Source organism: Neolamprologus multifasciatus, chromosome 16 (genome assembly GCF_963576455.1).
Source record: "Neolamprologus multifasciatus chromosome 16, fNeoMul1.2, whole genome shotgun sequence".
Taxonomy (NCBI): domain Eukaryota; kingdom Metazoa; phylum Chordata; class Actinopteri; order Cichliformes; family Cichlidae; genus Neolamprologus; species Neolamprologus multifasciatus.
Window position 1 is genome coordinate 31,814,007 of NC_140454.1, and position 19,147 is coordinate 31,833,153.

At 43.1% G+C, this 19,147-nt stretch overlaps 1 protein-coding gene across 4 annotated transcripts in view; it reads left to right on the forward strand.

Moving 5' to 3' along the window:
- hdac4 (histone deacetylase 4) overlaps positions 1-19,147 on the forward strand; it is a 148,316-nt gene that overhangs the window by 101,564 nt on the left and 27,605 nt on the right. For all 4 annotated transcript variants that reach the window (XM_085135190.1, XM_085135189.1, XM_085135191.1 and 1 more), the window contains 11 exons: positions 999-1,216; positions 5,776-6,048; positions 8,063-8,249; positions 8,571-8,704; positions 9,447-9,549; positions 10,628-10,674; positions 14,678-14,785; positions 16,636-16,691; positions 16,884-16,971; positions 18,057-18,176; positions 18,270-18,367. In XM_085135190.1, the coding sequence (XP_084991316.1) occupies positions 999-1,216; positions 5,776-6,048; positions 8,063-8,249; positions 8,571-8,704; positions 9,447-9,549; positions 10,628-10,674; positions 14,678-14,785; positions 16,636-16,691; positions 16,884-16,971; positions 18,057-18,176; positions 18,270-18,367 (1,432 nt within the window). The remainder of the gene's footprint in view (positions 1-998; positions 1,217-5,775; positions 6,049-8,062; positions 8,250-8,570; positions 8,705-9,446; positions 9,550-10,627; positions 10,675-14,677; positions 14,786-16,635; positions 16,692-16,883; positions 16,972-18,056; positions 18,177-18,269; positions 18,368-19,147) is intronic.

Sequence of the window (19,147 nt, forward strand, 5' to 3'; positions counted from 1 at the left end):
CAAACAGTGGGTGAGGTCTGAATTATTGATACTGTGTGGTCCACCGAAAGAATCTAAAGCCCAAATATTTTGCTGTTTCTTCTCTAAGCTTTAGCAATTACAGTATTATGTTTCAAGGTGTGCCAAAATAATTACTGGAAAGATTACATACACACAATTCAAGGTTCTAATGATTTGGGCAGCTTATAGTTTGGAGAGCATCACTGGAGGGAAAAACGTCAACGATTTTTAAGGAATAAAATAAATATGATTTTTGTTTGAGATTATTTGTCATGGATTCGGACAATGACCTCACAGTTCATTCTGTACTGCTGCAATCTGTGATCTCATTGGCTATTGTCTGCTGAATCTGGCCTCTAAAGATGAACGCCGATCTGTTTTGGAAAGCTTCCCATGAAGCTGGCATATATGAGGGCCAAGACTTCCTCTTCCTTCTGCTGCTCATTGTTTATGAATGGAGATGAATTAAAAACACTAATAAAGACCTAAATAGCTGTCAAAGGATACATTTTGCCAAAATCAATCCTTGTTTGGCCTTTTGATTGCTCAGATGTGATTCAGCCTGAGGAGTGAAACTCTGTCACTGACAGTACATTTAATGCATGATCTATTTTCCATTCGGCAAATACTGTTTATATCGCGAGGCCTGCTTGAACCAAGCTACTGAAATTTATAAGTGGAGACAAATGTGGCAAACTTGTCTGACGTCATCTTATTTTAAAATATCACTTCAGCTAGAAAAAAGCAGGACCTGCACTGCATTGCAGCTAAAATGTGCAGCCGGTATTCCTGAGTAACAGTTTCCATCCGTCATATGAGAGTGGCCCCTGTGGTTCCAGTTGTAAAGCCTCCAGTCTCTTTTAAGTAGATGAAATAAAATCACCTAAAATTATCACCTAAAATATGTGTGAATGATGAGTGGAGCTACAGAAATAAGACACAGCTTTTGAAAAAAATGCTTGAGATCATTTCCTGCAACCGCTCTGTGTTTTCTGTAGTTGGGCTGGGTGGCCTACCGCTGCCATCGCCCTCCGTCTCCAAGCTCATGCGCAGCCACCGTCCCCTTGGGAGAACGCAGTCGGCGCCTCTGCCCCAGCAGCAGTGCGGACAGACACAGGCCCTGCAGCACCTGGTGGTCCAGCAGCAGCACCAGCAGTTCCTGGAGAAGCACAAACAACTGTTCCAACAGCAGCAGCAGCAGCACATCATCAACAAGGTATTTCAACACATGTCTGTGCGCAGTATCAAAAGTAACTCTGAACAGCTGCAGTATTGCAGGCAGCTGTATGTCTGTCCATAGACAAACACTCACACACACAGTATATCTACATGACGCTGACTTGGTTAATGTTTGAGTCCTATTTTCTTTTCTCCAAGAGCTGGATGATTCAGCCTGCAATTAGCAAGTCTTTTAGCTAGTTTTCTTTTTTTCTTTCTGTGTTCATGTGTCCCTGCTTCTCACTGTCACCCTGGCAACTGTGCACTAGAGGAAGCATCTTCCATATATGGTCACACAGGAAATATGACTCACTGCTTCATTGTTGAAGAGTGTGCGTATGTGCAAGCTTATGTGTGAAGTTGCTCTATGATACAGTCATAATTTATGTGGCTGAAATTCATAATTTCATATACTGTGTCACATGGCTGCATTAAATGTGCCCAAAGGTTCAAATAATCAGGTGAATATTTGTAAAAGTAATCAATGTGATTGAAAATCTGAGGCTTTGTCAGCTTATCATGGACGTGCATTCATCTACTCAAGGCATAGCACCCCCCCCCCCCAAAAAAATATATATATATCCATGCACAATAGGGGAAAGTTATTTGACTCCCTGCTGAATTTGTACATTTGCTCTCGTGCAAAGAAATTAACAGTCTCTAATTTTAATGGTAGTTTTATTTTAATGGAGAGAAACAGATGTTTCTTATAGTTGCTCACCAGGTTTGCACACCCCTCAGGAGAGATTTTGGTCCTCTCCTCTTCACAGAAACTTTAAATCCTTTAGGTTTTAAAGTTCTGTGGGTCATACTCAGCATTTCCCTCCCAGTAAACATGGTTTCGTCCGACACCCAGGCCTTTTCTGAGTCACTGAGATGTTCACAGGGAAACCTAAGACTAGCCCGTGTGCCTTCTTGAGCAGGGGGACCTTGTAGCTGCTGAAAGATCTCAGTCCATTACATTGAAGTTTGTTACCAGTGGTGGTGTTCTTGGTGACTGTGGGCCCATCCATCCATCCATTCGCTTCCGCTTATCCTTTTCAGGGTCGCGGGGGGCGCTGGAGCCTATCCCAGCTGTCATAGGGCAAGAGGCGGGGTACACCCTGGACAGGTCGCCAGTCTGTCGCAGGGCAAACACACAGGGACAGACAACCATTCGTGCTCACATTCACTCGCACATTCACACCTAATGGCAATTTGGATTTTCCAATTAACCTATCCCCACAAGCTGCATGTCTTTGGACGGTGGGGACAGTTGGGCCCACCCACACTGTGGGCCCAACTGTCTTAATAGTTTTGGGCTTATTCACCACCTTTTCTCATGATCATCCTCTTGCAAGCTCTTGCATGGAGCTCCAGACTGAGGGTGACTGTTGGTCATTTTAGTTTTCTTCAGTTTCACCTCCTCACCAAGCTTCTTACTGATGCTTTTGTTGTCCATTCGACAATTTTGGACAACTTTTTGGTCTTGACATGATGGTAGAGAGGTTTGAATAAACAGGTGTACTTTATATACATAACAAGATGAGCTCTGGCGTATCTTTAATTGACTGGTTGTATCCCTAACCCCTAGTCTGTGGGATCTAGAAATCTTGCTGGGTTGCATAGGATCACTGAGTGACTTTTATTCTGTCTCTCTCCACTGCCACAAAATACAAGACAGTTTGTTTATTTGTAAGTGAGCAAACTTACAAAAAAAAAAAATCCCCCATTGTTTATATTAAGATACTAAATCAATAGTTTTATCACATAAAAAGCAAGCAGTGAGTGTCATACTTACCAGAAACATCCTCCTGTAATCTTTCTTGCTCTGGATGTCACCTCAATATTTCAGGTTGGGGATCAGGCTTGAACATGTATCTGCACAAAGAGTTTTTCCCCACATAAAGATTTATACACTAGTAAGAGGAAGAGACAGACAAAGCATGCATATTAGGAGGCGCTGAGAGAGACTGGAACTAAAATGGTTTGAGTTGCACAGAGGATGAGGTGAGGAGCTGCCCACTAATCGCTAACAATCAGCAGCCAAAGTTTGCGGTACACCCAGAACAACATATATGCATAAAAATGAACAAGTGTAAAGTCACCAAAGCTTGTAGCAATTTCTGTAAATCCCATTAGGTTGTTTGTCGGCAATTATAATGAGCTATAATGTTCTGTGTAATTTTGCGTTGAGTTCTGCTACATAAGTCTTCCAATTAAGTCAGTTCATTTTTCTTATTATTAGGGTCTAATTGTAGCTTACTGGTTTCCCGACTTGCCTCGTGGGAAACAGATACTGGATTTAAAGCTGCTGGAACGTTGAGGTCTTTGTACAGTTTGCTTTATTTCCCTGGGTTGGCATGGTTACTCGCAGCCTATTTCCTCCTGTGTGGCTTGAAGGGATGACAATTGTGTATTTGTGTGTGTGGTGTCCATGACAGGCCTCGGATACACTTTCAAGCAATCCCTTACCTGATGATTTCCTCTTCATATAGCAGTGGATAACCTGGGATTATCACACAGGATTAAATAAAGGGCGTCCAATGAGGTTTTCAGAAGAGGCAGGAGTTCAGTGACTGGATGAAGTTGTTAAAGGACGCAGGACAGAAAAAAGATGGTGGTTGTTTAGTTAACTGGAGCCATTCTGCGTAGCTTTAAAAAGCTTTAATGGCACCTTTAACTTTAACGATCTGCCCTGAAGAGCTAGACTTTAAACTTTAGACCACAACAAGAAAATGCTTTGGCGTGTGATGATCTCTGAGCGTTACTATGGTGCTGTGTATTATTTTACCAAAGTCATGCACAGAAGTAGATTAATAAATAAAAAACCTTGAGCTACTGAATTGGTGCAGTTGTTCTCCTGCCGTCCGTGTCTGACTGCCGTGTGTGTGACTTGTTATCCTGATATTTGTGACTGTAATTATAGCTCCTGCATTAACCGCAAAGCAGGATAATGACAGTGCTATTTTAGGTGTCTATTCATTTCCTGCTTTTTAATGTTGCCTAATATCATTGCACCATGGAAGTCATTGGAAAAGTATCCCCAGCGGACTCCATAGTTACTCTTTGTTTTGTTTTTGCCTCCTAAAGATCAGACTTAATGAGGAATTTAACATTATCCCCAAGAAATATTGATTGCTGCGAGCTGGTTTTAATATCTGCTATATTTCAGTTTGACGTGGGAAAATACGCGACTAAAGTTAGCAGCGTGGGACGAATATGTTTCCAGTGATGCATGTAACGCCTACCATTTGACTCTTAAAAGTGGTGCTAACTATTATGTAGAAATATCCTGTTGGCAGGAGTTATTTCATTTACCCTTTTCACCCTTGGATATCCACCACTTGACTCATCTGCAGTCTTCCTTCCCTTCCCTATTTGCATCTATCAGTCAAGTCAGCAGGAAAAAGGGGTCTTCCTGAAAACTTTTGGCTTTTTTTCTGCAGCAGAAAGAAAGAAACGAATGAAAGAATCTTGAAATGGTTCCAACCTGAGCTTGTTGTGTGCCATTAATTACCCCCGTTAGCTATGGCGGTACAGCGGTGTGCTTAGGGGAGAGAAATAAACGCACAGAGTCTGAGTGTATCAAGTGTTTCCACCACCCCGTCTCTCCTCTCCCTCTTCCAGCTGATTTAACAGGGTTATTTAGTGTCTGTCCCCCTTATGGTTCACGTCCCAGCCACTATTTCCTCTTTAAAAGAAGAAGGGTTAGAAAGAGGGAAAGAGAACAAATTGAGAGAGAAAGGAAGAGAGTCAGTGTGGCAGGAGTGTTTTGAGTTTGTTTGGAGAAGAGGGACTGGGATGAGGCAAGAGCCTGCTCTCTCTGACGTCAATGGACTGTTCCCTGGGCAATATGCCAGCCGTGTGTGTGTGTTCCAAGCACAAACAGTGGTCCTGTCCAATCATGACCTGCACATCAAGGTTGAGGTCTGTGACGACAGGGACGAGGGCAGCTGCCAAAACAAGATTATTACAATCCCCCCTCTGCGGTGCTTCCACTCTCTTTCCTCGCTTTTTCTTTTCTCTTGCAGGTTCAGACACGACGAACTTAGCAGTAAAATTCATCCATAGTCTCAGGAGATTATATCATTAGTTTGAAAACAAATAACTAGCCTATCAGAATCCAGAGTAGAGATGTGGTTTATTTCTGTGTGTGCAAAAAGTCAAAAGCCCCGGCTAATGTTAGCTTTTGGTGGGTTTATCTGAGGTTGTTTTCATTATCTTTGTACGCGAACTGATTAGTCAGTTATTTTTGGAATGAAAAACATCCAAAGTGTAGTTTTAAATTGGGGCATGTTGTCCCTGATGTTTCCTTAGTGCTTTCCTCCCTTCATGCTTTTGAAACTCTACTTATCTTTTGTGCTCTTTCTCGGTTCTGTCTTTCTTCTGTTTTCTGGAACGTCTTTCTGTTGCTGGCTCCTAACATCATCAGTTGACTCCCTAATCTTGGCCGAATGTTATGGGAATTTTTTTTTTTATGTCCAAAGTGTTCCAGTTTTTCCACTAAAAACATGCATAACACCGTCAAACCACTGCGTCAAAGGTTTGACCTGGCCGTGTCTTTTTGCCCTCTAGATAATGTCCAAGCCCGGCGATCAGGCCTCAGCTGCAGGCCCGGGTGCCTCAGGACCAGGCAGGCAACACCAGAGTCACCCAGAAGAGACGGAGGAGGAGCTTAGGGAGCACCAGGCGCTCTCCTCGTCATCATCGTCCTCCTCTCCTACCTCTGGGCAAGAGACGGGGTTGCTACGTGGGGTGGTCATCAAACAGGAGCCTCCAGATCCCCAGGAGCAAGAAGAGAGAGAGCAAAGAGAGAGGCAGGCTGAGCAGGACTTCCTGTTCAGACAGGTAAGCATGAATGGCGGGGACCAGTTGGAGTGGAAAAGACGGACTGGGCATGTAATTCAAATTCCACAAGTTTAATCTGGCATTTATAAAAAGGGAGAAAGTTTCTTCTTTTGCATGACTCTAAAAGCAGTGTCAGATTCATATGTTTGACATAATGTCTTCATTAGGGATGGGTATCGTTTAGGTTTTATCCGATACCGGTGCCAAACCGGTACTTTTGAAACGGTGCCGGTGCTTAAACGGTGCTCAAACCGGTGCTTAAAGAATGGAGAACACAAAATTGGTCCAAAAACCTCTCATGTTTAGCTGTTTTTTTTGTAAAAAGATAACAATGTTAGCCTTTTCTGCAGCTATGGGGCATATATGGTATCACTCTGGGCTGGAAGCAGTGCTTAAACAATGGAAAAAACATAAACTTTGTCCAAAAAGCTCTCATGTTTAGCTGTTTTCCACTTTTTCTTTGGTCATTTTAGCCTTTTTGGCCAGGGTGAAGGGAGTATCTGCCATCAAACAAGAAGACAGCCGCATGTAACTATGACGGTGTTTGCTAGTTCACCTTACATGCATTAATGTAATAACGTGGTTAGCCTACTCAACGTAAATTACACATGAACAACATGAAGCTACTCACGCAGAGAAGAACGGCTGCTGCTGCCATCATCATTTCTGCTACACTAGCAGGGCTCCGGGTCCGATAACAGGCACCACACCCGCAGTAGATGTGCACGGTGTGAGGTCTCGCAGCAAGCTATCAAATACGGCGCATTTCTCGGCTTTAAAAAAAAAGTGCTATGCGTCGCCAGGTGTTTCATCGGATTCGAGGTGTTACCTTTGACAATGTCACAGTATCAGCTTAAAGCACTTGTTGCAGGCTGCTGAGTTTGCATATTTTGCTGTGAAGTACAGCCAGACTTTTGACTGCTTCGCCTTGGGCATTTTTAATCTGTAGCTCTGCTCTAAAAGAACTTACGTACCTGGCCCCGCCTACTATCCTCAGAAACGTAAAATGATTGGCTAGAATCTAAAGTGTATCACAGCTCAGGAAAAAAAAGCACCGAAATAAAGCACCGAAATGTGCGCTGCTTTTCGGTCTGGTTACTACCGTTTATGTCAGAACCGGTGCCATCATGGCACCGGATACCGGTACCCATCCCTAGTCTTCATATATGTGCATGATGATTCAAACTGGCAGCAATTACACAGTATGGAGGATTCTTTTTGTATTACAGTAATCAGTAAGTGGTGTTGTAGCTGGGCTGAACAACACACTGATAGCAGTGACAGATGGAGCTTCTTGTGACCGAAACATTACACTCCACATTTGTTTGATCTGCCTTTCCTCCCGACTGGACTCACTACCCAACCCGCTTCCAGTATAATATGTGTATAAATATCCTCGAAATGAGTCCGTGGCACAACTTCATGCAGGCGTACACGTGCAAGTATTTTATGTAAAAGCTGTTAGCAGCAACAAATCTCTCTGTTACATGTGAATTTGTACAGCGCAGTCTCTCTTTGGCCACATTAATACACAATTGAGACACCATGTCCTCAATATGTCCAGCCCATCCCTGCTGTCCGCTCAGCCAAATTCAATCAGACACTCCTCTCACTGTCGCCATGGCGCCCATAGTGTAGACAGACACACCCATCAGAGCAGGAAAACACGACTGCTCAGCGAGCACTGAAATATTCCACTCAGGTGCTTACAGATCATTTTAAAAACAATTACATAAATAGTTACATAATAACTTTTCTTTTCTGTAAGCATTTAAAATAATTATGACGCCTTAATGTGAAACACTCATGTTTGGTACTATGTCAGCTAGAAAATGTTGCTTTAACAACCGAATGTAGTTTGGTTGTTTGCAACAGAATCTCTTTATGGAAGCTGATTAAACTGGGCGCTATAGCAAGTAGGAAGATGTTGGTATTTGGTGCCATCTTCTGGTGGGATACACATATTGCAGCCCAGCTTTCTGCTGAATATTGCACTGTCTGTGTTTGTGAGCAGCAGGCTCTGCTCTTAGAGCAGCAGCGGATCCACCAGTTGAGGAATTACCAAGCCTCGATGGAAGCAGCCGGGCTTTCGGCCAATTTTGCTGGCCACCGGCCTCTGTCGAGAGCTCAGTCATCGCCAGCCTCTTCCTCCTTCCCCATGGTCGTGCAGGAGCCGCCAGCCAAACCTCGATTCACTACAGGTCTGCTGAGTTACATAATTATTTCTTTGCACATACACACACACAGCAGTGATGCTTTTTATTGTCACGAGCACCACAGTAATCAAACACAATGCAGAGAGTGAGTAGCTGTGTGCAGCGTTTAAACATCCCAAACAGGGTGTTTGCTTATTGCACAATGATAACCTGTTGCTTTAGAAGAAGCAGGTGCAATAGATGATAATCACACCACGTCTTATGGTGTGACCGTACAAATGTCATCGTGACAGCTGTTTCTATCCTTGTTGTCAGTGATGCATAATCACCCATATGTTTGTGCGTGGTGGTGTGTGAATTTCCCAGGTCTTGTGTATGAGTCTTTGATGCAGAAGCACCAGTGCATATGTGGTAGCACAACGAGTCATCCAGAGCACGCTGGCCGCATTCAGAGCATCTGGTCCCGACTGCAGGAAACAGGCCTCAGGGCGCACTGTGAGGTAAAGACAAAGTTAGACTTGTGTTATTATTGAAGGACAATTAGAAAATGTACATGAGTATTTAGCTTTCAGAGGCAAACAATAAGAATTGTTGTCAGTCTTTGGAAAAGTTGGGGAAGCAAATGTTAACTTCACTGACGTTTATGCAGTCGTCTCCTATTTGATTGATGCTAAACGCTTTACACTAGAAGCTACGCTCATATGTTTCCCCTCACATTCATAATACACTTGTCTGTCGCGCACACACCCTCTAAAATAGTCAGGTGCACCGGGACAATTCAGGGTTCAGTATCATCTAAGAACACTTATGGAGCAGGCCAGGAATCAAACTACCCACCACACCTGCCCAAATTTAAAAAACAGAAAAAAACCAGCACATTTGTTGTTGTGTCATTGGAAATTGTTTCATATATTAGTGTTTGTGTTATTTTCCCCTGACAGTGATGCTTTACCACTTTATTGCAGGTTGTTGTCGTAGCCAGGAGGAGGCAGTGTTAATGCACTTCTTTTAACGCTTGTCCTTATAGGTGAAAACTCTCACATTGAGGTTTCGAATATGATCTAATATTAAACTGGCTCAGTGACAACACTGGGACGCCCTGTATATTATTTCTTCAGGCTAACAATATGATAAAACTTCTGCAGAACTCTGCTCGCCTATCCTGTTTTTGCGGGCAGTTTAAATGCGGAGCATGAAAAGCTAATCAGAAGTTGTGTATCTTTTTTTCCTCTCTGTTTTCAGTGTATCCGTGGTAGGAAGGCTTCATTGGAGGAGTTGCAAACAGTCCACTCAGAAGCCCACGTCATGCTATATGGAACTAACCCGCTGCGGCAGAAACTAGACAGTAAGACATGCTTCCTCACACACTTTTTCCAAGCGTGCACTGCTTCACCTCCTAGACTAGATTACTCATTAGTTTAGTCTAAAAAAACTGTGGATGCTTTAAGACTCGCTGGGTTTTTGAGAATTGTAGAGTTTCATGCATTTATTCACAAGTCTGAAGTTGACCGCCTGACTCTGCAGGGTCCGTTTAAAGGAATCTGTTCTAATGCTTAAATCGTATCATAACTAAAGGTCCTTCTAATAAAGTCCTCAGAGGTGTTACGATAAGACAAGGACCAACTAGAGCTGCTAAACTAAAAGTCTCACAGGCTGCTTAGTCACTTATGTCTGGCCTTACAGTGCAGGTGTAGTGAAGTAGTCTGCATTACGTGAAAAAACCAAAGGGGCGAGCCCCAGTGGTGATCTTGGCTTTCATTCAGTGGAGGCATAAATTCCTCTTATTATTACTGCTCACACAGGAGTCTTACCAGATACTCCTGTGTGAGCTTCAGCATACAAGTGGGATAGCCTACAGTAAGAGCTGGAGTAAAGGAATAAACCACAAAGGTGGCGGCTAATCAGGAATTAAAGTATTCACACTATATTAAATATCTGTTAGTGGTGTAGTGTTTAACTCTGGATTAGGATTATGTTAAGCAGTCAGATTTAATTTCAAAAGAAATGACAAATAATAAAGTAAACTGATGTTGTTTTGTTTGAAAGGAAATTAAAAGTGTAAGCACACATTTGAAAAGAGTCGACTCGGGTTCAGTAATCACGTCAGCTTAGTTTATTTTCAGACATGTCAGAAATGTGAAGTTTATTGATTTTCTTCTTCAGTGACAAACTGACCCCTCTCTGGCCAAGTCTAGATTTTTTTTCCTGAAGAAGGCTTGATTGAGAGGTCAAGCAGATACTTTTTTTCTTCACCTCACCTAATTAAAGCATGCCCTTGTGTACTATTATTGCTGTTAGATAAGGTCACAAAGTCAAATAGTTTTAAGGGTATCCGTGAGTCCGCAGTGCAACCTCTTCCCTTAGTAACCTTTCACTTTTGCTTTCTCTCTTTCTAATTCCTCACTTCATTTCTTTCTCTTCAGGTTCAGTAAATCCCATGTTTGTGAGGTTGCCGTGTGGAGGCATAGGGGTAAGTCACTTTCTCTGTTTGTTAATTCATGCTTAAGTCATCTTCCAAATATTCACTGTCTAATTAAGCATTTGTAATTTGCGCTCTTGATATTTCTTGGAAAAGGCCATTGTTAGTCATACTGGTTTATTCAGTGGAAAATTGTTGTAATAGACGCTTGTGTTTTTACAACAGTGTTAGTCTAATCAATACCCATCTGGCACAGCTCCATCCGACTCTGGAACGAAGCAAATAAGCATAGTTTCAGCCTTATCAAATAGCAGTATAATAAGTGTCTCCTTCGCCCACTCATTCTGCCCCCTGCCTAAATAATGGTCCCATTTGTTCTCGTTGCACCAAACAAACACAAACACACACACAGCCTTGACACACTAGCACGCAGACGCACACAAACACACACAAACACCACCCCTCAAGGACCAGAGGCAACAAAAGCTGTTGCTCGCCTTTCCGCCGTGTTAGTAATTGTAACCAGATGTTACGAGCTGTGTGTGCGCGCGTGTGTGCGTGTGTGTGTGTGTGTGCAGGGGGTATGACTTTGTTTGTGTGCATTGCATAGTTTGTGTTTGGGGATGCTTGTGTGCTAAGGCAATGATTTCGATGGCTGCTTCAAGTTGGAAGTGATAATGTATCTGAAAACGGATACATTGGAACAGTTGTGCACCTGTTTGTGTGTGTGTGTCTTTGTGTGTGCGTGTGTGTGTTTCCTGTGCTTTTTTTGTTGTTGTCTTCACAATATTGAGCATTTGAAAGGCTACATCATGCCTACCTTGCCACATACTTGATCTCTCTACATCGTTCCTCATCTCCTCATACCTCTGTTTCCTTTCTCCTCTTCTTGCCTCCTTTGGGGCTCCACTCCTGCTGCTGCGGTGGGAACAAGAAAAGCCGGAGTTCTGCGTTGCTCCGTTCTGCTCTTTATAATGGCAAATGGGACTTAATTGTTGTTTTCCTGTCATACACACATACAAGTCTTACATACACACACTCACTCGCTTGCAGAGGAAGGGGGTTCAAATTAAGCTGTCAGCCTGTGGAGAACCATCATTCTGTCATACCAGCACGTTCCCGCTATTTTCTGCCTCTAACACACACACTCACTCACACACACATGCACACACACACACGCACCACTTCCCTTTCACTTTCCCCCGACGAGCTTGTGTCCCCCTCCGGGCTCGAGGCAAAACTAAACATCAACATGGGAAATAATAAAGCACTCACGCTGCTTCAGAGCAGCATCTGTTTGCGCTCATTAACCTGACTTGTATATATGATTCAGTTTCCCATTCACTCACTCACTTGACTCTTGATTTGCTCACTCGCTCAGTCATTGACTCGGCTACTACATACTGTCATCCACTTACACCGCGCTCCCCTCTCTTCACATTGGGTTCCATTAGTCACTCATCAACAATGCACTCCATACTTCCTCACTCCCTCCTTTTTTTAGTATCTTTAGTGTATGTTGAGCGCTCCACAGTTTCATGACAAATTCTTTCTTGGCGCAACTTTAAAAGAGCCCCTTTTCTTCTCTGTGGATGTTATTATGGAGTAATCATCCGGCCTTGATCAGTTTCGTCACTGGAGACCGGAGGAAAAGGGGGGGCGGCTGCCTGAAAGGCTGTCGACTCGCTCGGCTCGCCGACTGGTCGAAGGACCGAGGATGTGACTGGGTGGCTAAGGTTAATGTTCCACTCGGTCAGTTGACTGACTGAAAGGCCAGCGGCGTGGATGAAAGGGCGAGCGACTGGCAGGTTCAAGTTAACATATTCAAAGACCCCCAGGTTTACACGAGGAAAGCCTCGCTTAGAGCTCTGGCGTCGGCCGCTCTGCACATGTGTGCACGGTTCAAAACACACGGACACACAGGCCTTCACTTTCTTCTTTTCCTCAGCCAGCTTCTTCTCTCTGTGTTTATCATGTGCTCCATCTGCCTGCAGTATCTGCCATGCCTGATGGAGGGTGTGTATATTATCCTGTGCGTGGCCCTCTGCGTACAATCAATCACACAGACCATTGTGGTCTGTTTGGCTTGTATGCATGTGTGTGGAGGTACTGTAGTGATTTGGGCTTGGGGGGGGGGGGCTGCCGTGCTTCTGCATTAATCAGGCTTGACCACTGAATAGTTGCCCCGTGTCTAAGCATGCTCAAACACACACACGTCGAGTATTCATATCTTATGGGTATATCTAATTGACATAAAGCTTTCCCTATCCCCTTACCCTACCCCTAACCATGATATATGGATGCCTAACCCTTACCCTATTGTAACCCTGTCACTAAAGCCACATTTTGAGTCTCAGAAATGCCTTCAGACTTGCAGGAACCAGGATTTTGGTCCTCACACGTATAGTAAACGTCCATTTCTTGGTCCCCACAAAGATATGATTACACACACACACATTTTATAGTCTTTTTAAAAAAAAAAAAAAAAAAAAAAAAAAAAACTCATGTTCTATACCAAAAAAAATAAATTTAATCGGCCTTTTACAGTTTTTTTTTTCTGTCGTGTAATACTTTAAGGTGGATAAATTATGGAATGTCTCTAAATATCTGTAAATGTAACGAGTGTTGTTTGCCTGAAAACCCCTCTATATGATTTAACCTTAAAACTGACGTATAAACTGACAGCTTACTATAAATTTGCTGCTTAACCTGTTATCAACCCTTTAAAGCCGGTCAGAGCAGCACGCTCTGTTTTGCGTAACTATTTTTAAATCCCGGTAGCTCTGCAACCACGTAAGCTAGCGCAATAATTTTTTTTGCATATGAAACCGGAGGAGTTGTACTTACATCTTATGCCATCAGCTTGTCCTCGGTCACAGTTTCCTTCCACATATAGCTTTGCAAAAACTGCATAAAAAGCACTTGCAGCAACAAAAACATAATATTCCAGAAACACGCTTTGCCGATCCAATCAGCTGTTCATAACCCTTCCTAGTTAGAATAGACGTCAGCGTGAAGTCCGCCATGACCTGCCCGAAACAGGAAGTGATGTCATTTTCGCGGAAATGTAGTTTTTTACCATCAAGGCCACATGAGCCTATACTGATGTTTTTAAAAGTTATCTTTGACTTTATGACTTTCTGTGTCGTTTCTGGGATGCTTAGGACTCATATTGCACTGCTGGAAATAGTTTATTTTGATGCATATGCTGCTTTTTTGCAAATTTGCATTATGATATTTATTTTCATTTTTCCTGCAGTATATAAAAATTGGTGTATTTCAAAAATAAAACTATGAAGACACTCAAAATAAATTTCCTGTGGTGGGAAACTAGTTTGTGCAACTTTTTTGTATTTACAGTTTTGAGGGATAAGCCTCTTAAATTTCTCTAACTAGAAATATATGTTAAAAAACAAAAACGATTTTCAATTTTTTTTGTAGTTTATTGCACTTTTTTGCAATGTATGTAATTACTATGCACTTAATGCATACATATTATTACAATTTAGGCTATAATGGTTGTATTGATGTATAGCAACTTGAAATGCTCCCAAAAATGGCTCCACAGCATGTAAACATATAATATAAGCTCTGGCGGACTTGGTTCTATGGTAGGTCTTAAAGGGTTAATTAAGGCGTTTGTGTTTTCATCATATTATACTTAAGTCTTTGATTGGTCTCTGGAGTGCGGAGTTACAGTGTCATATCCTTACGGATAAAAGGGAATTTTAGAAAGTCTGTTGTATTATACACAGCAGGATGAATCCTCTCATTTTATGTCTCGTAGTGTTTCTCTCTATTGTTTTCCTCACAGTGAATAAATTTTCCAGCCCTTCTTGCACCGCTGCAGACAAACTTTCAAAGAGTAACTTTGATGCTGCTAAATGATTTCAAATGTGCTCAGTTTTATGACTTCTGCCCCACTCGAGTGCTGTCAGTAACACCAGCAAAAAATAGATAAGTGGAAAACAGTATGAAGTTGCATATTTTGGCTCCGTTTGAAAATGTTATTTAAACAATACAAGGCTTCATGTGTGTTTGTGTGTGTTGGCAGGTGGACAGCGACACCATTTGGAATGAAGTCCATTCATCCAGCGCAGCGCGTCTGGCTGTTGGCTCTGTGGTGGAGCTCGTCTTCAAAGTAGCATCGGGAGAACTGAAGGTTGGTTTGGATGCTCCGTGGAGTTCGATTAGTCATGGCTGTTTGCTGGGCTGCAGTGTGTTTTTAGGCATTGGAGCACTTGTGGCCTATAGGAGCGGGTAAATGTGCGTTAACCTTTAAATGCTATGTGAAACTTAACTCAAATGGACTCTGCAGTATAATTGGTCCCCTCCAACTTCGAGGGGTTTGATTTTAATATCCTTGTTAAGGTCTTACTGCTGTAGTCGATTTTCCACCTGAGTTCCAGTCACATAGGCTTACAGACAGAACAAGGCCCAGCGCAAAGAGAGCACTATATCAGGTCACCTCTAGTAATGTGCTATCCGGCCGTACTTCCAGACACTTTCAAAAAAAAAAAAAAAAAAAAAAAGGAAAAAGTTCCAGAACCAACTTTCGCACCTCCCAGACAGACATCCCCACCCCATCACGCCTCTCCCCATCCCAGCCAGACTCGTGCGTCTGTGTCGGTGGCGGCTTGCTGTTTGAACCCAGCAGGGAGACCCGGTGCACACGCACCGCAAGCGCCAGCAGTCCCCATTAATAGGCCCCCTTTAGAAGTGTTGCACCAAAGCCACCTGCAGACCAGGTTAGCGTTAGCTTTGCACCAGTATAGCACACTATCTCGTGATGTTCTTCAGCAAGAAACAGTAGCACACCATGCTGATACCCTGCTGAGTTTTGGGTGGGGTTGCTAGCATCCTGCCATCATGTTGAGTGGGCATGAGTGATTGTGCATCACTTTGCACAATTAACAACAACACAGTTTAGTTTGAGTGATTTCCTGCTTAAAGTTTGCCGGTATTGACTTACCCTCAAATTAATGCTTGTATGCACACGCACACACACACACACACGCATGCTTACACACATGCAGACGGTTCTCCGAGGATCCTTCGTGGCCAAATGACCAAATTCCACCTGCACCAACAACTCTATGAACTCCACAGAAAGCCATAAATCTACTGAAGGCACACATTCACACTCACACACACACACACACTTCTGTCTCTGCGTCTGCTACTTTCTGTTTCCCCCCACGTCTGTTTTAATTTAATTACTTTTTTCTTTGTATAGAGAAACTTCACTCACTCACATACATATGGTACCGTACAGAGTTCTTTAACCGTGTGTGGGGAAACCAGTAGAGGCAGTTGTCGCTACAGTAATCTTCCGGCTGGCTGCTAATCCGCTGCAGCTGACTCAACATCATTAGTCCAGTTTGCAATCGCTCTACATAAGCTCAAACATCTATCTAATGTCCCCACATTGCGCTGGGACCCTCCAAAAACAATTGCTTGGAGTCCTGCCTTGACAAAGCTCGCCTTAACAGACTCATTGTTCCCGTGAGGACACGCATGCACTTTCAGTGGGAGAAGCTAACATCTGTATTCTTTAGAATACAGAAATAGATTTTAATACTTCTGAATGTATTTGTGTTCTTTCTGTTCATCTACACATTACTCGTCCTTATGGGGTAAATAGCGATGCTGGGAAAATAATGCGTTCATTGTTATAGTCCAGTTGTGTTAGCATGCTTTTTAGGTTAATTTGTGATGAGTTGGCTGTAAGTATGAATGTGAGAGTGTGTGGTTATGCGTCACTGTGTGTTAGCCCTGTGATGGATTGGACACCTGTCCAGGGGACCACACGAGGGGCTAATTCAGCCTGTGTAGGCCCACTATCCCAAGCCCCCACATTAAATAAGCAATTAAGAAACTGTTCAAGCGCAGTCTTTATGGATTTCCACGTGTGGGTTTTTGCATGCAGCAGTGGATTTGTGAAACTATTTTTTACTAGTCTTTTAAATGAAGCGAGCAGGCGTGTCATCTGTGATCTGTTTTTGCCGACAGAATGGCTTCGCTATCGTTCGACCCCCTGGACACCACGCTGAGGAGAGCACACCTATGTAAGTAATCCACACCTCATCTTACAAAGCTGTTTTCCTCATCCTCCTACATTCAGTGTTTCTGTACTTTTTATACAGCACTTACTGCATGATGCAAATAATATTGCGTAAGCATGAGTATAAAATTTAAAATGTCATCATTTTGTTGCTGTCTTCTTCTCTTTTTTTTTTTTGTTTTTGTTCAATCCTCAGGGGTTTCTGTTATTTTAACTCAGTCGCCATAGCAGCCAAGCTCCTGCAGCAGAGGCTCAATGTCAGTAAAATCCTCATCGTAGACTGGGTGAGTTTCTCAGTGGGATGTTTGTTACATAACAGCATACCTGTATGCACAGGTAGTGCATTGGTGGTCTGTAGGTGCAACGCAGAGCTGTAGACGTCTGCTCTCACTTGAAGGACAAAGAGTTGAGAGAGAAACTGATAACGTGGGCTAGCTACTCTTTGTTTCTCTTTATGCTCGTGTTGCATCCCAGAATAATCCCTTCTGCATAACTACTTTAAAGTAATTTTTTATACCATAAAGTGTGAAAGAAAGAGACTGTCAGCTGACAAAGACACAAACGTCTCACTAACTTCTATTAACAAAGGAAAGAAAATAGCTGCTAGATTTATGAGGCAGTAAAAATATAAAAATCCTCATTATGTTATCTGTTCCACTTGTTTTTAAATTGCGAGGGGTTATGAACATAGCAGCTGCAAACTGAGCTCTTGTCTGGCTATTTGGGTCAGATACTATCCCTTTTTTCTTCACAGAGAAAAAATAAAATTTATAAGAAGGTATGACGGAGCTTTTGTCGTGTCCAGGAGCGGTGCTGTTCAGTGGCATCCCTGGCTGGTCACGGCCATTCCCCAAAGCCTTTGAAGGGCCTTTTAATTTCCTCTCTGTCTGTCACAGGGGGACGCTGAGTGCAGGCTCATTGTCATGGCACTCGCCTCCAGCCGCCGGGACATTTTTAGAAATTGTGTACTATAGCATTCATAGACATAGACAATGAGGTCATTTATAATTGACGCTTTTGGCAAAAGTGAGCAGTTGTTGAAGTCGAGTGTTTTATTGAATCACGCTGAATCCTTTTGTGACATCGCAACAGGCTGGAAGGAGATGATATAGTCTGGCAGTATAGGACTCTCTCTCTGCATCAGTCAGCTGGTCCAAGTGGAGGTGCAGAGATTGATGGTCCCGTTTCTGTGAAACTCATTAATTTCCTCAAACCTATTCATCATAATCCATCTTAATGACGAGGCAGTCTCTATGTGCCCCTGGTGTTTGGTTTTTCTTTGACCGAAGAGATTTAACGGACAATTACACTGAAAATATTATTATATGCTTATTTTTTAATAACAATATGCCCATTATAATCTTTCCAGGATGTCCACCATGGCAATGGCACCCAGCAGGCCTTCTACGCTGACCCCAGTGTCCTTTACCTGTCCCTGCATCGTTACGATGATGGGAATTTCTTCCCGGGAAGTGGCGCACCCGATGAGGTAAAGACGACGAATGCTTTTAATAAACCTTTCAGACCCAGCCTTCGGTCAGCCCACACATAACAAACCCAGTCGTGTGTTTTTGCTTCCTAGGTGGGCAGTGGAGCAGGTGAAGGTTTTAACGTGAACATGGCCTTTACTGGGGGACTGGACCCTCCTATGGGGGATGCAGATTATCTAGCTGCATTCAGGTAAGACGGTGATGTCACTCACTGCAGTCTAATTCTTCCTGTCATAGCCTTGGAGTATGAAGTACAGTGTGTAACAAATTACCTGTTGGTAGCTGTTAAGAACTTGCTCACCCTTATCCCATCTGATTCCCGTTAGGCGCGCTCCTATAACTATACATAAGCTTCCACAGATACAGGCATGGACTCGGTGCAGACATGTACCTGTCTCTCATACATTTTTAGTTCACACAGCTGGAAAGGAAAAGGCCTGGATTGGTTCCAGCGCTCTTTGAAGATGAGTCCATGTTTGCAACTGTCTGTCCATCTGGCCCGAGCCCGACACATCAAACCAACAGGCCACTGGCTCATCGCGGCTTTAGGCACGCAATCCCCCGGAAGTACACCTTAGCTTCTTAATGCACCCCAGAACCCAGGGTGCTCTCGCTCCCCATCTCTCCCCTTTGTATTCTTCTCTCTCCTCCTCATCCTCCTCTTTCTACCCTGCTCTTTGCATCTGCGTTGATGACAGCCACGTAATGTATGCCAGCTATTACTTATAATCTATGACTGAAGCCAGTAGCTGCTGCCTCATTCTCACTCCCTCTACCATCGTAGACGTGCTGCTCTCAGGAATTTATAAATAAATAAAACCACAAAAAGAGACTAGCAACCGTGCTCTGTATTAAATCACCTTTTAAATGTTAATGACTGTGTTGACAGTTGAGATGAATATAACTGAGAGCTCTCCAATACTAACAGCACAAGAGACCATTAGGAAGACCTTAAATTACTAAGTTATTA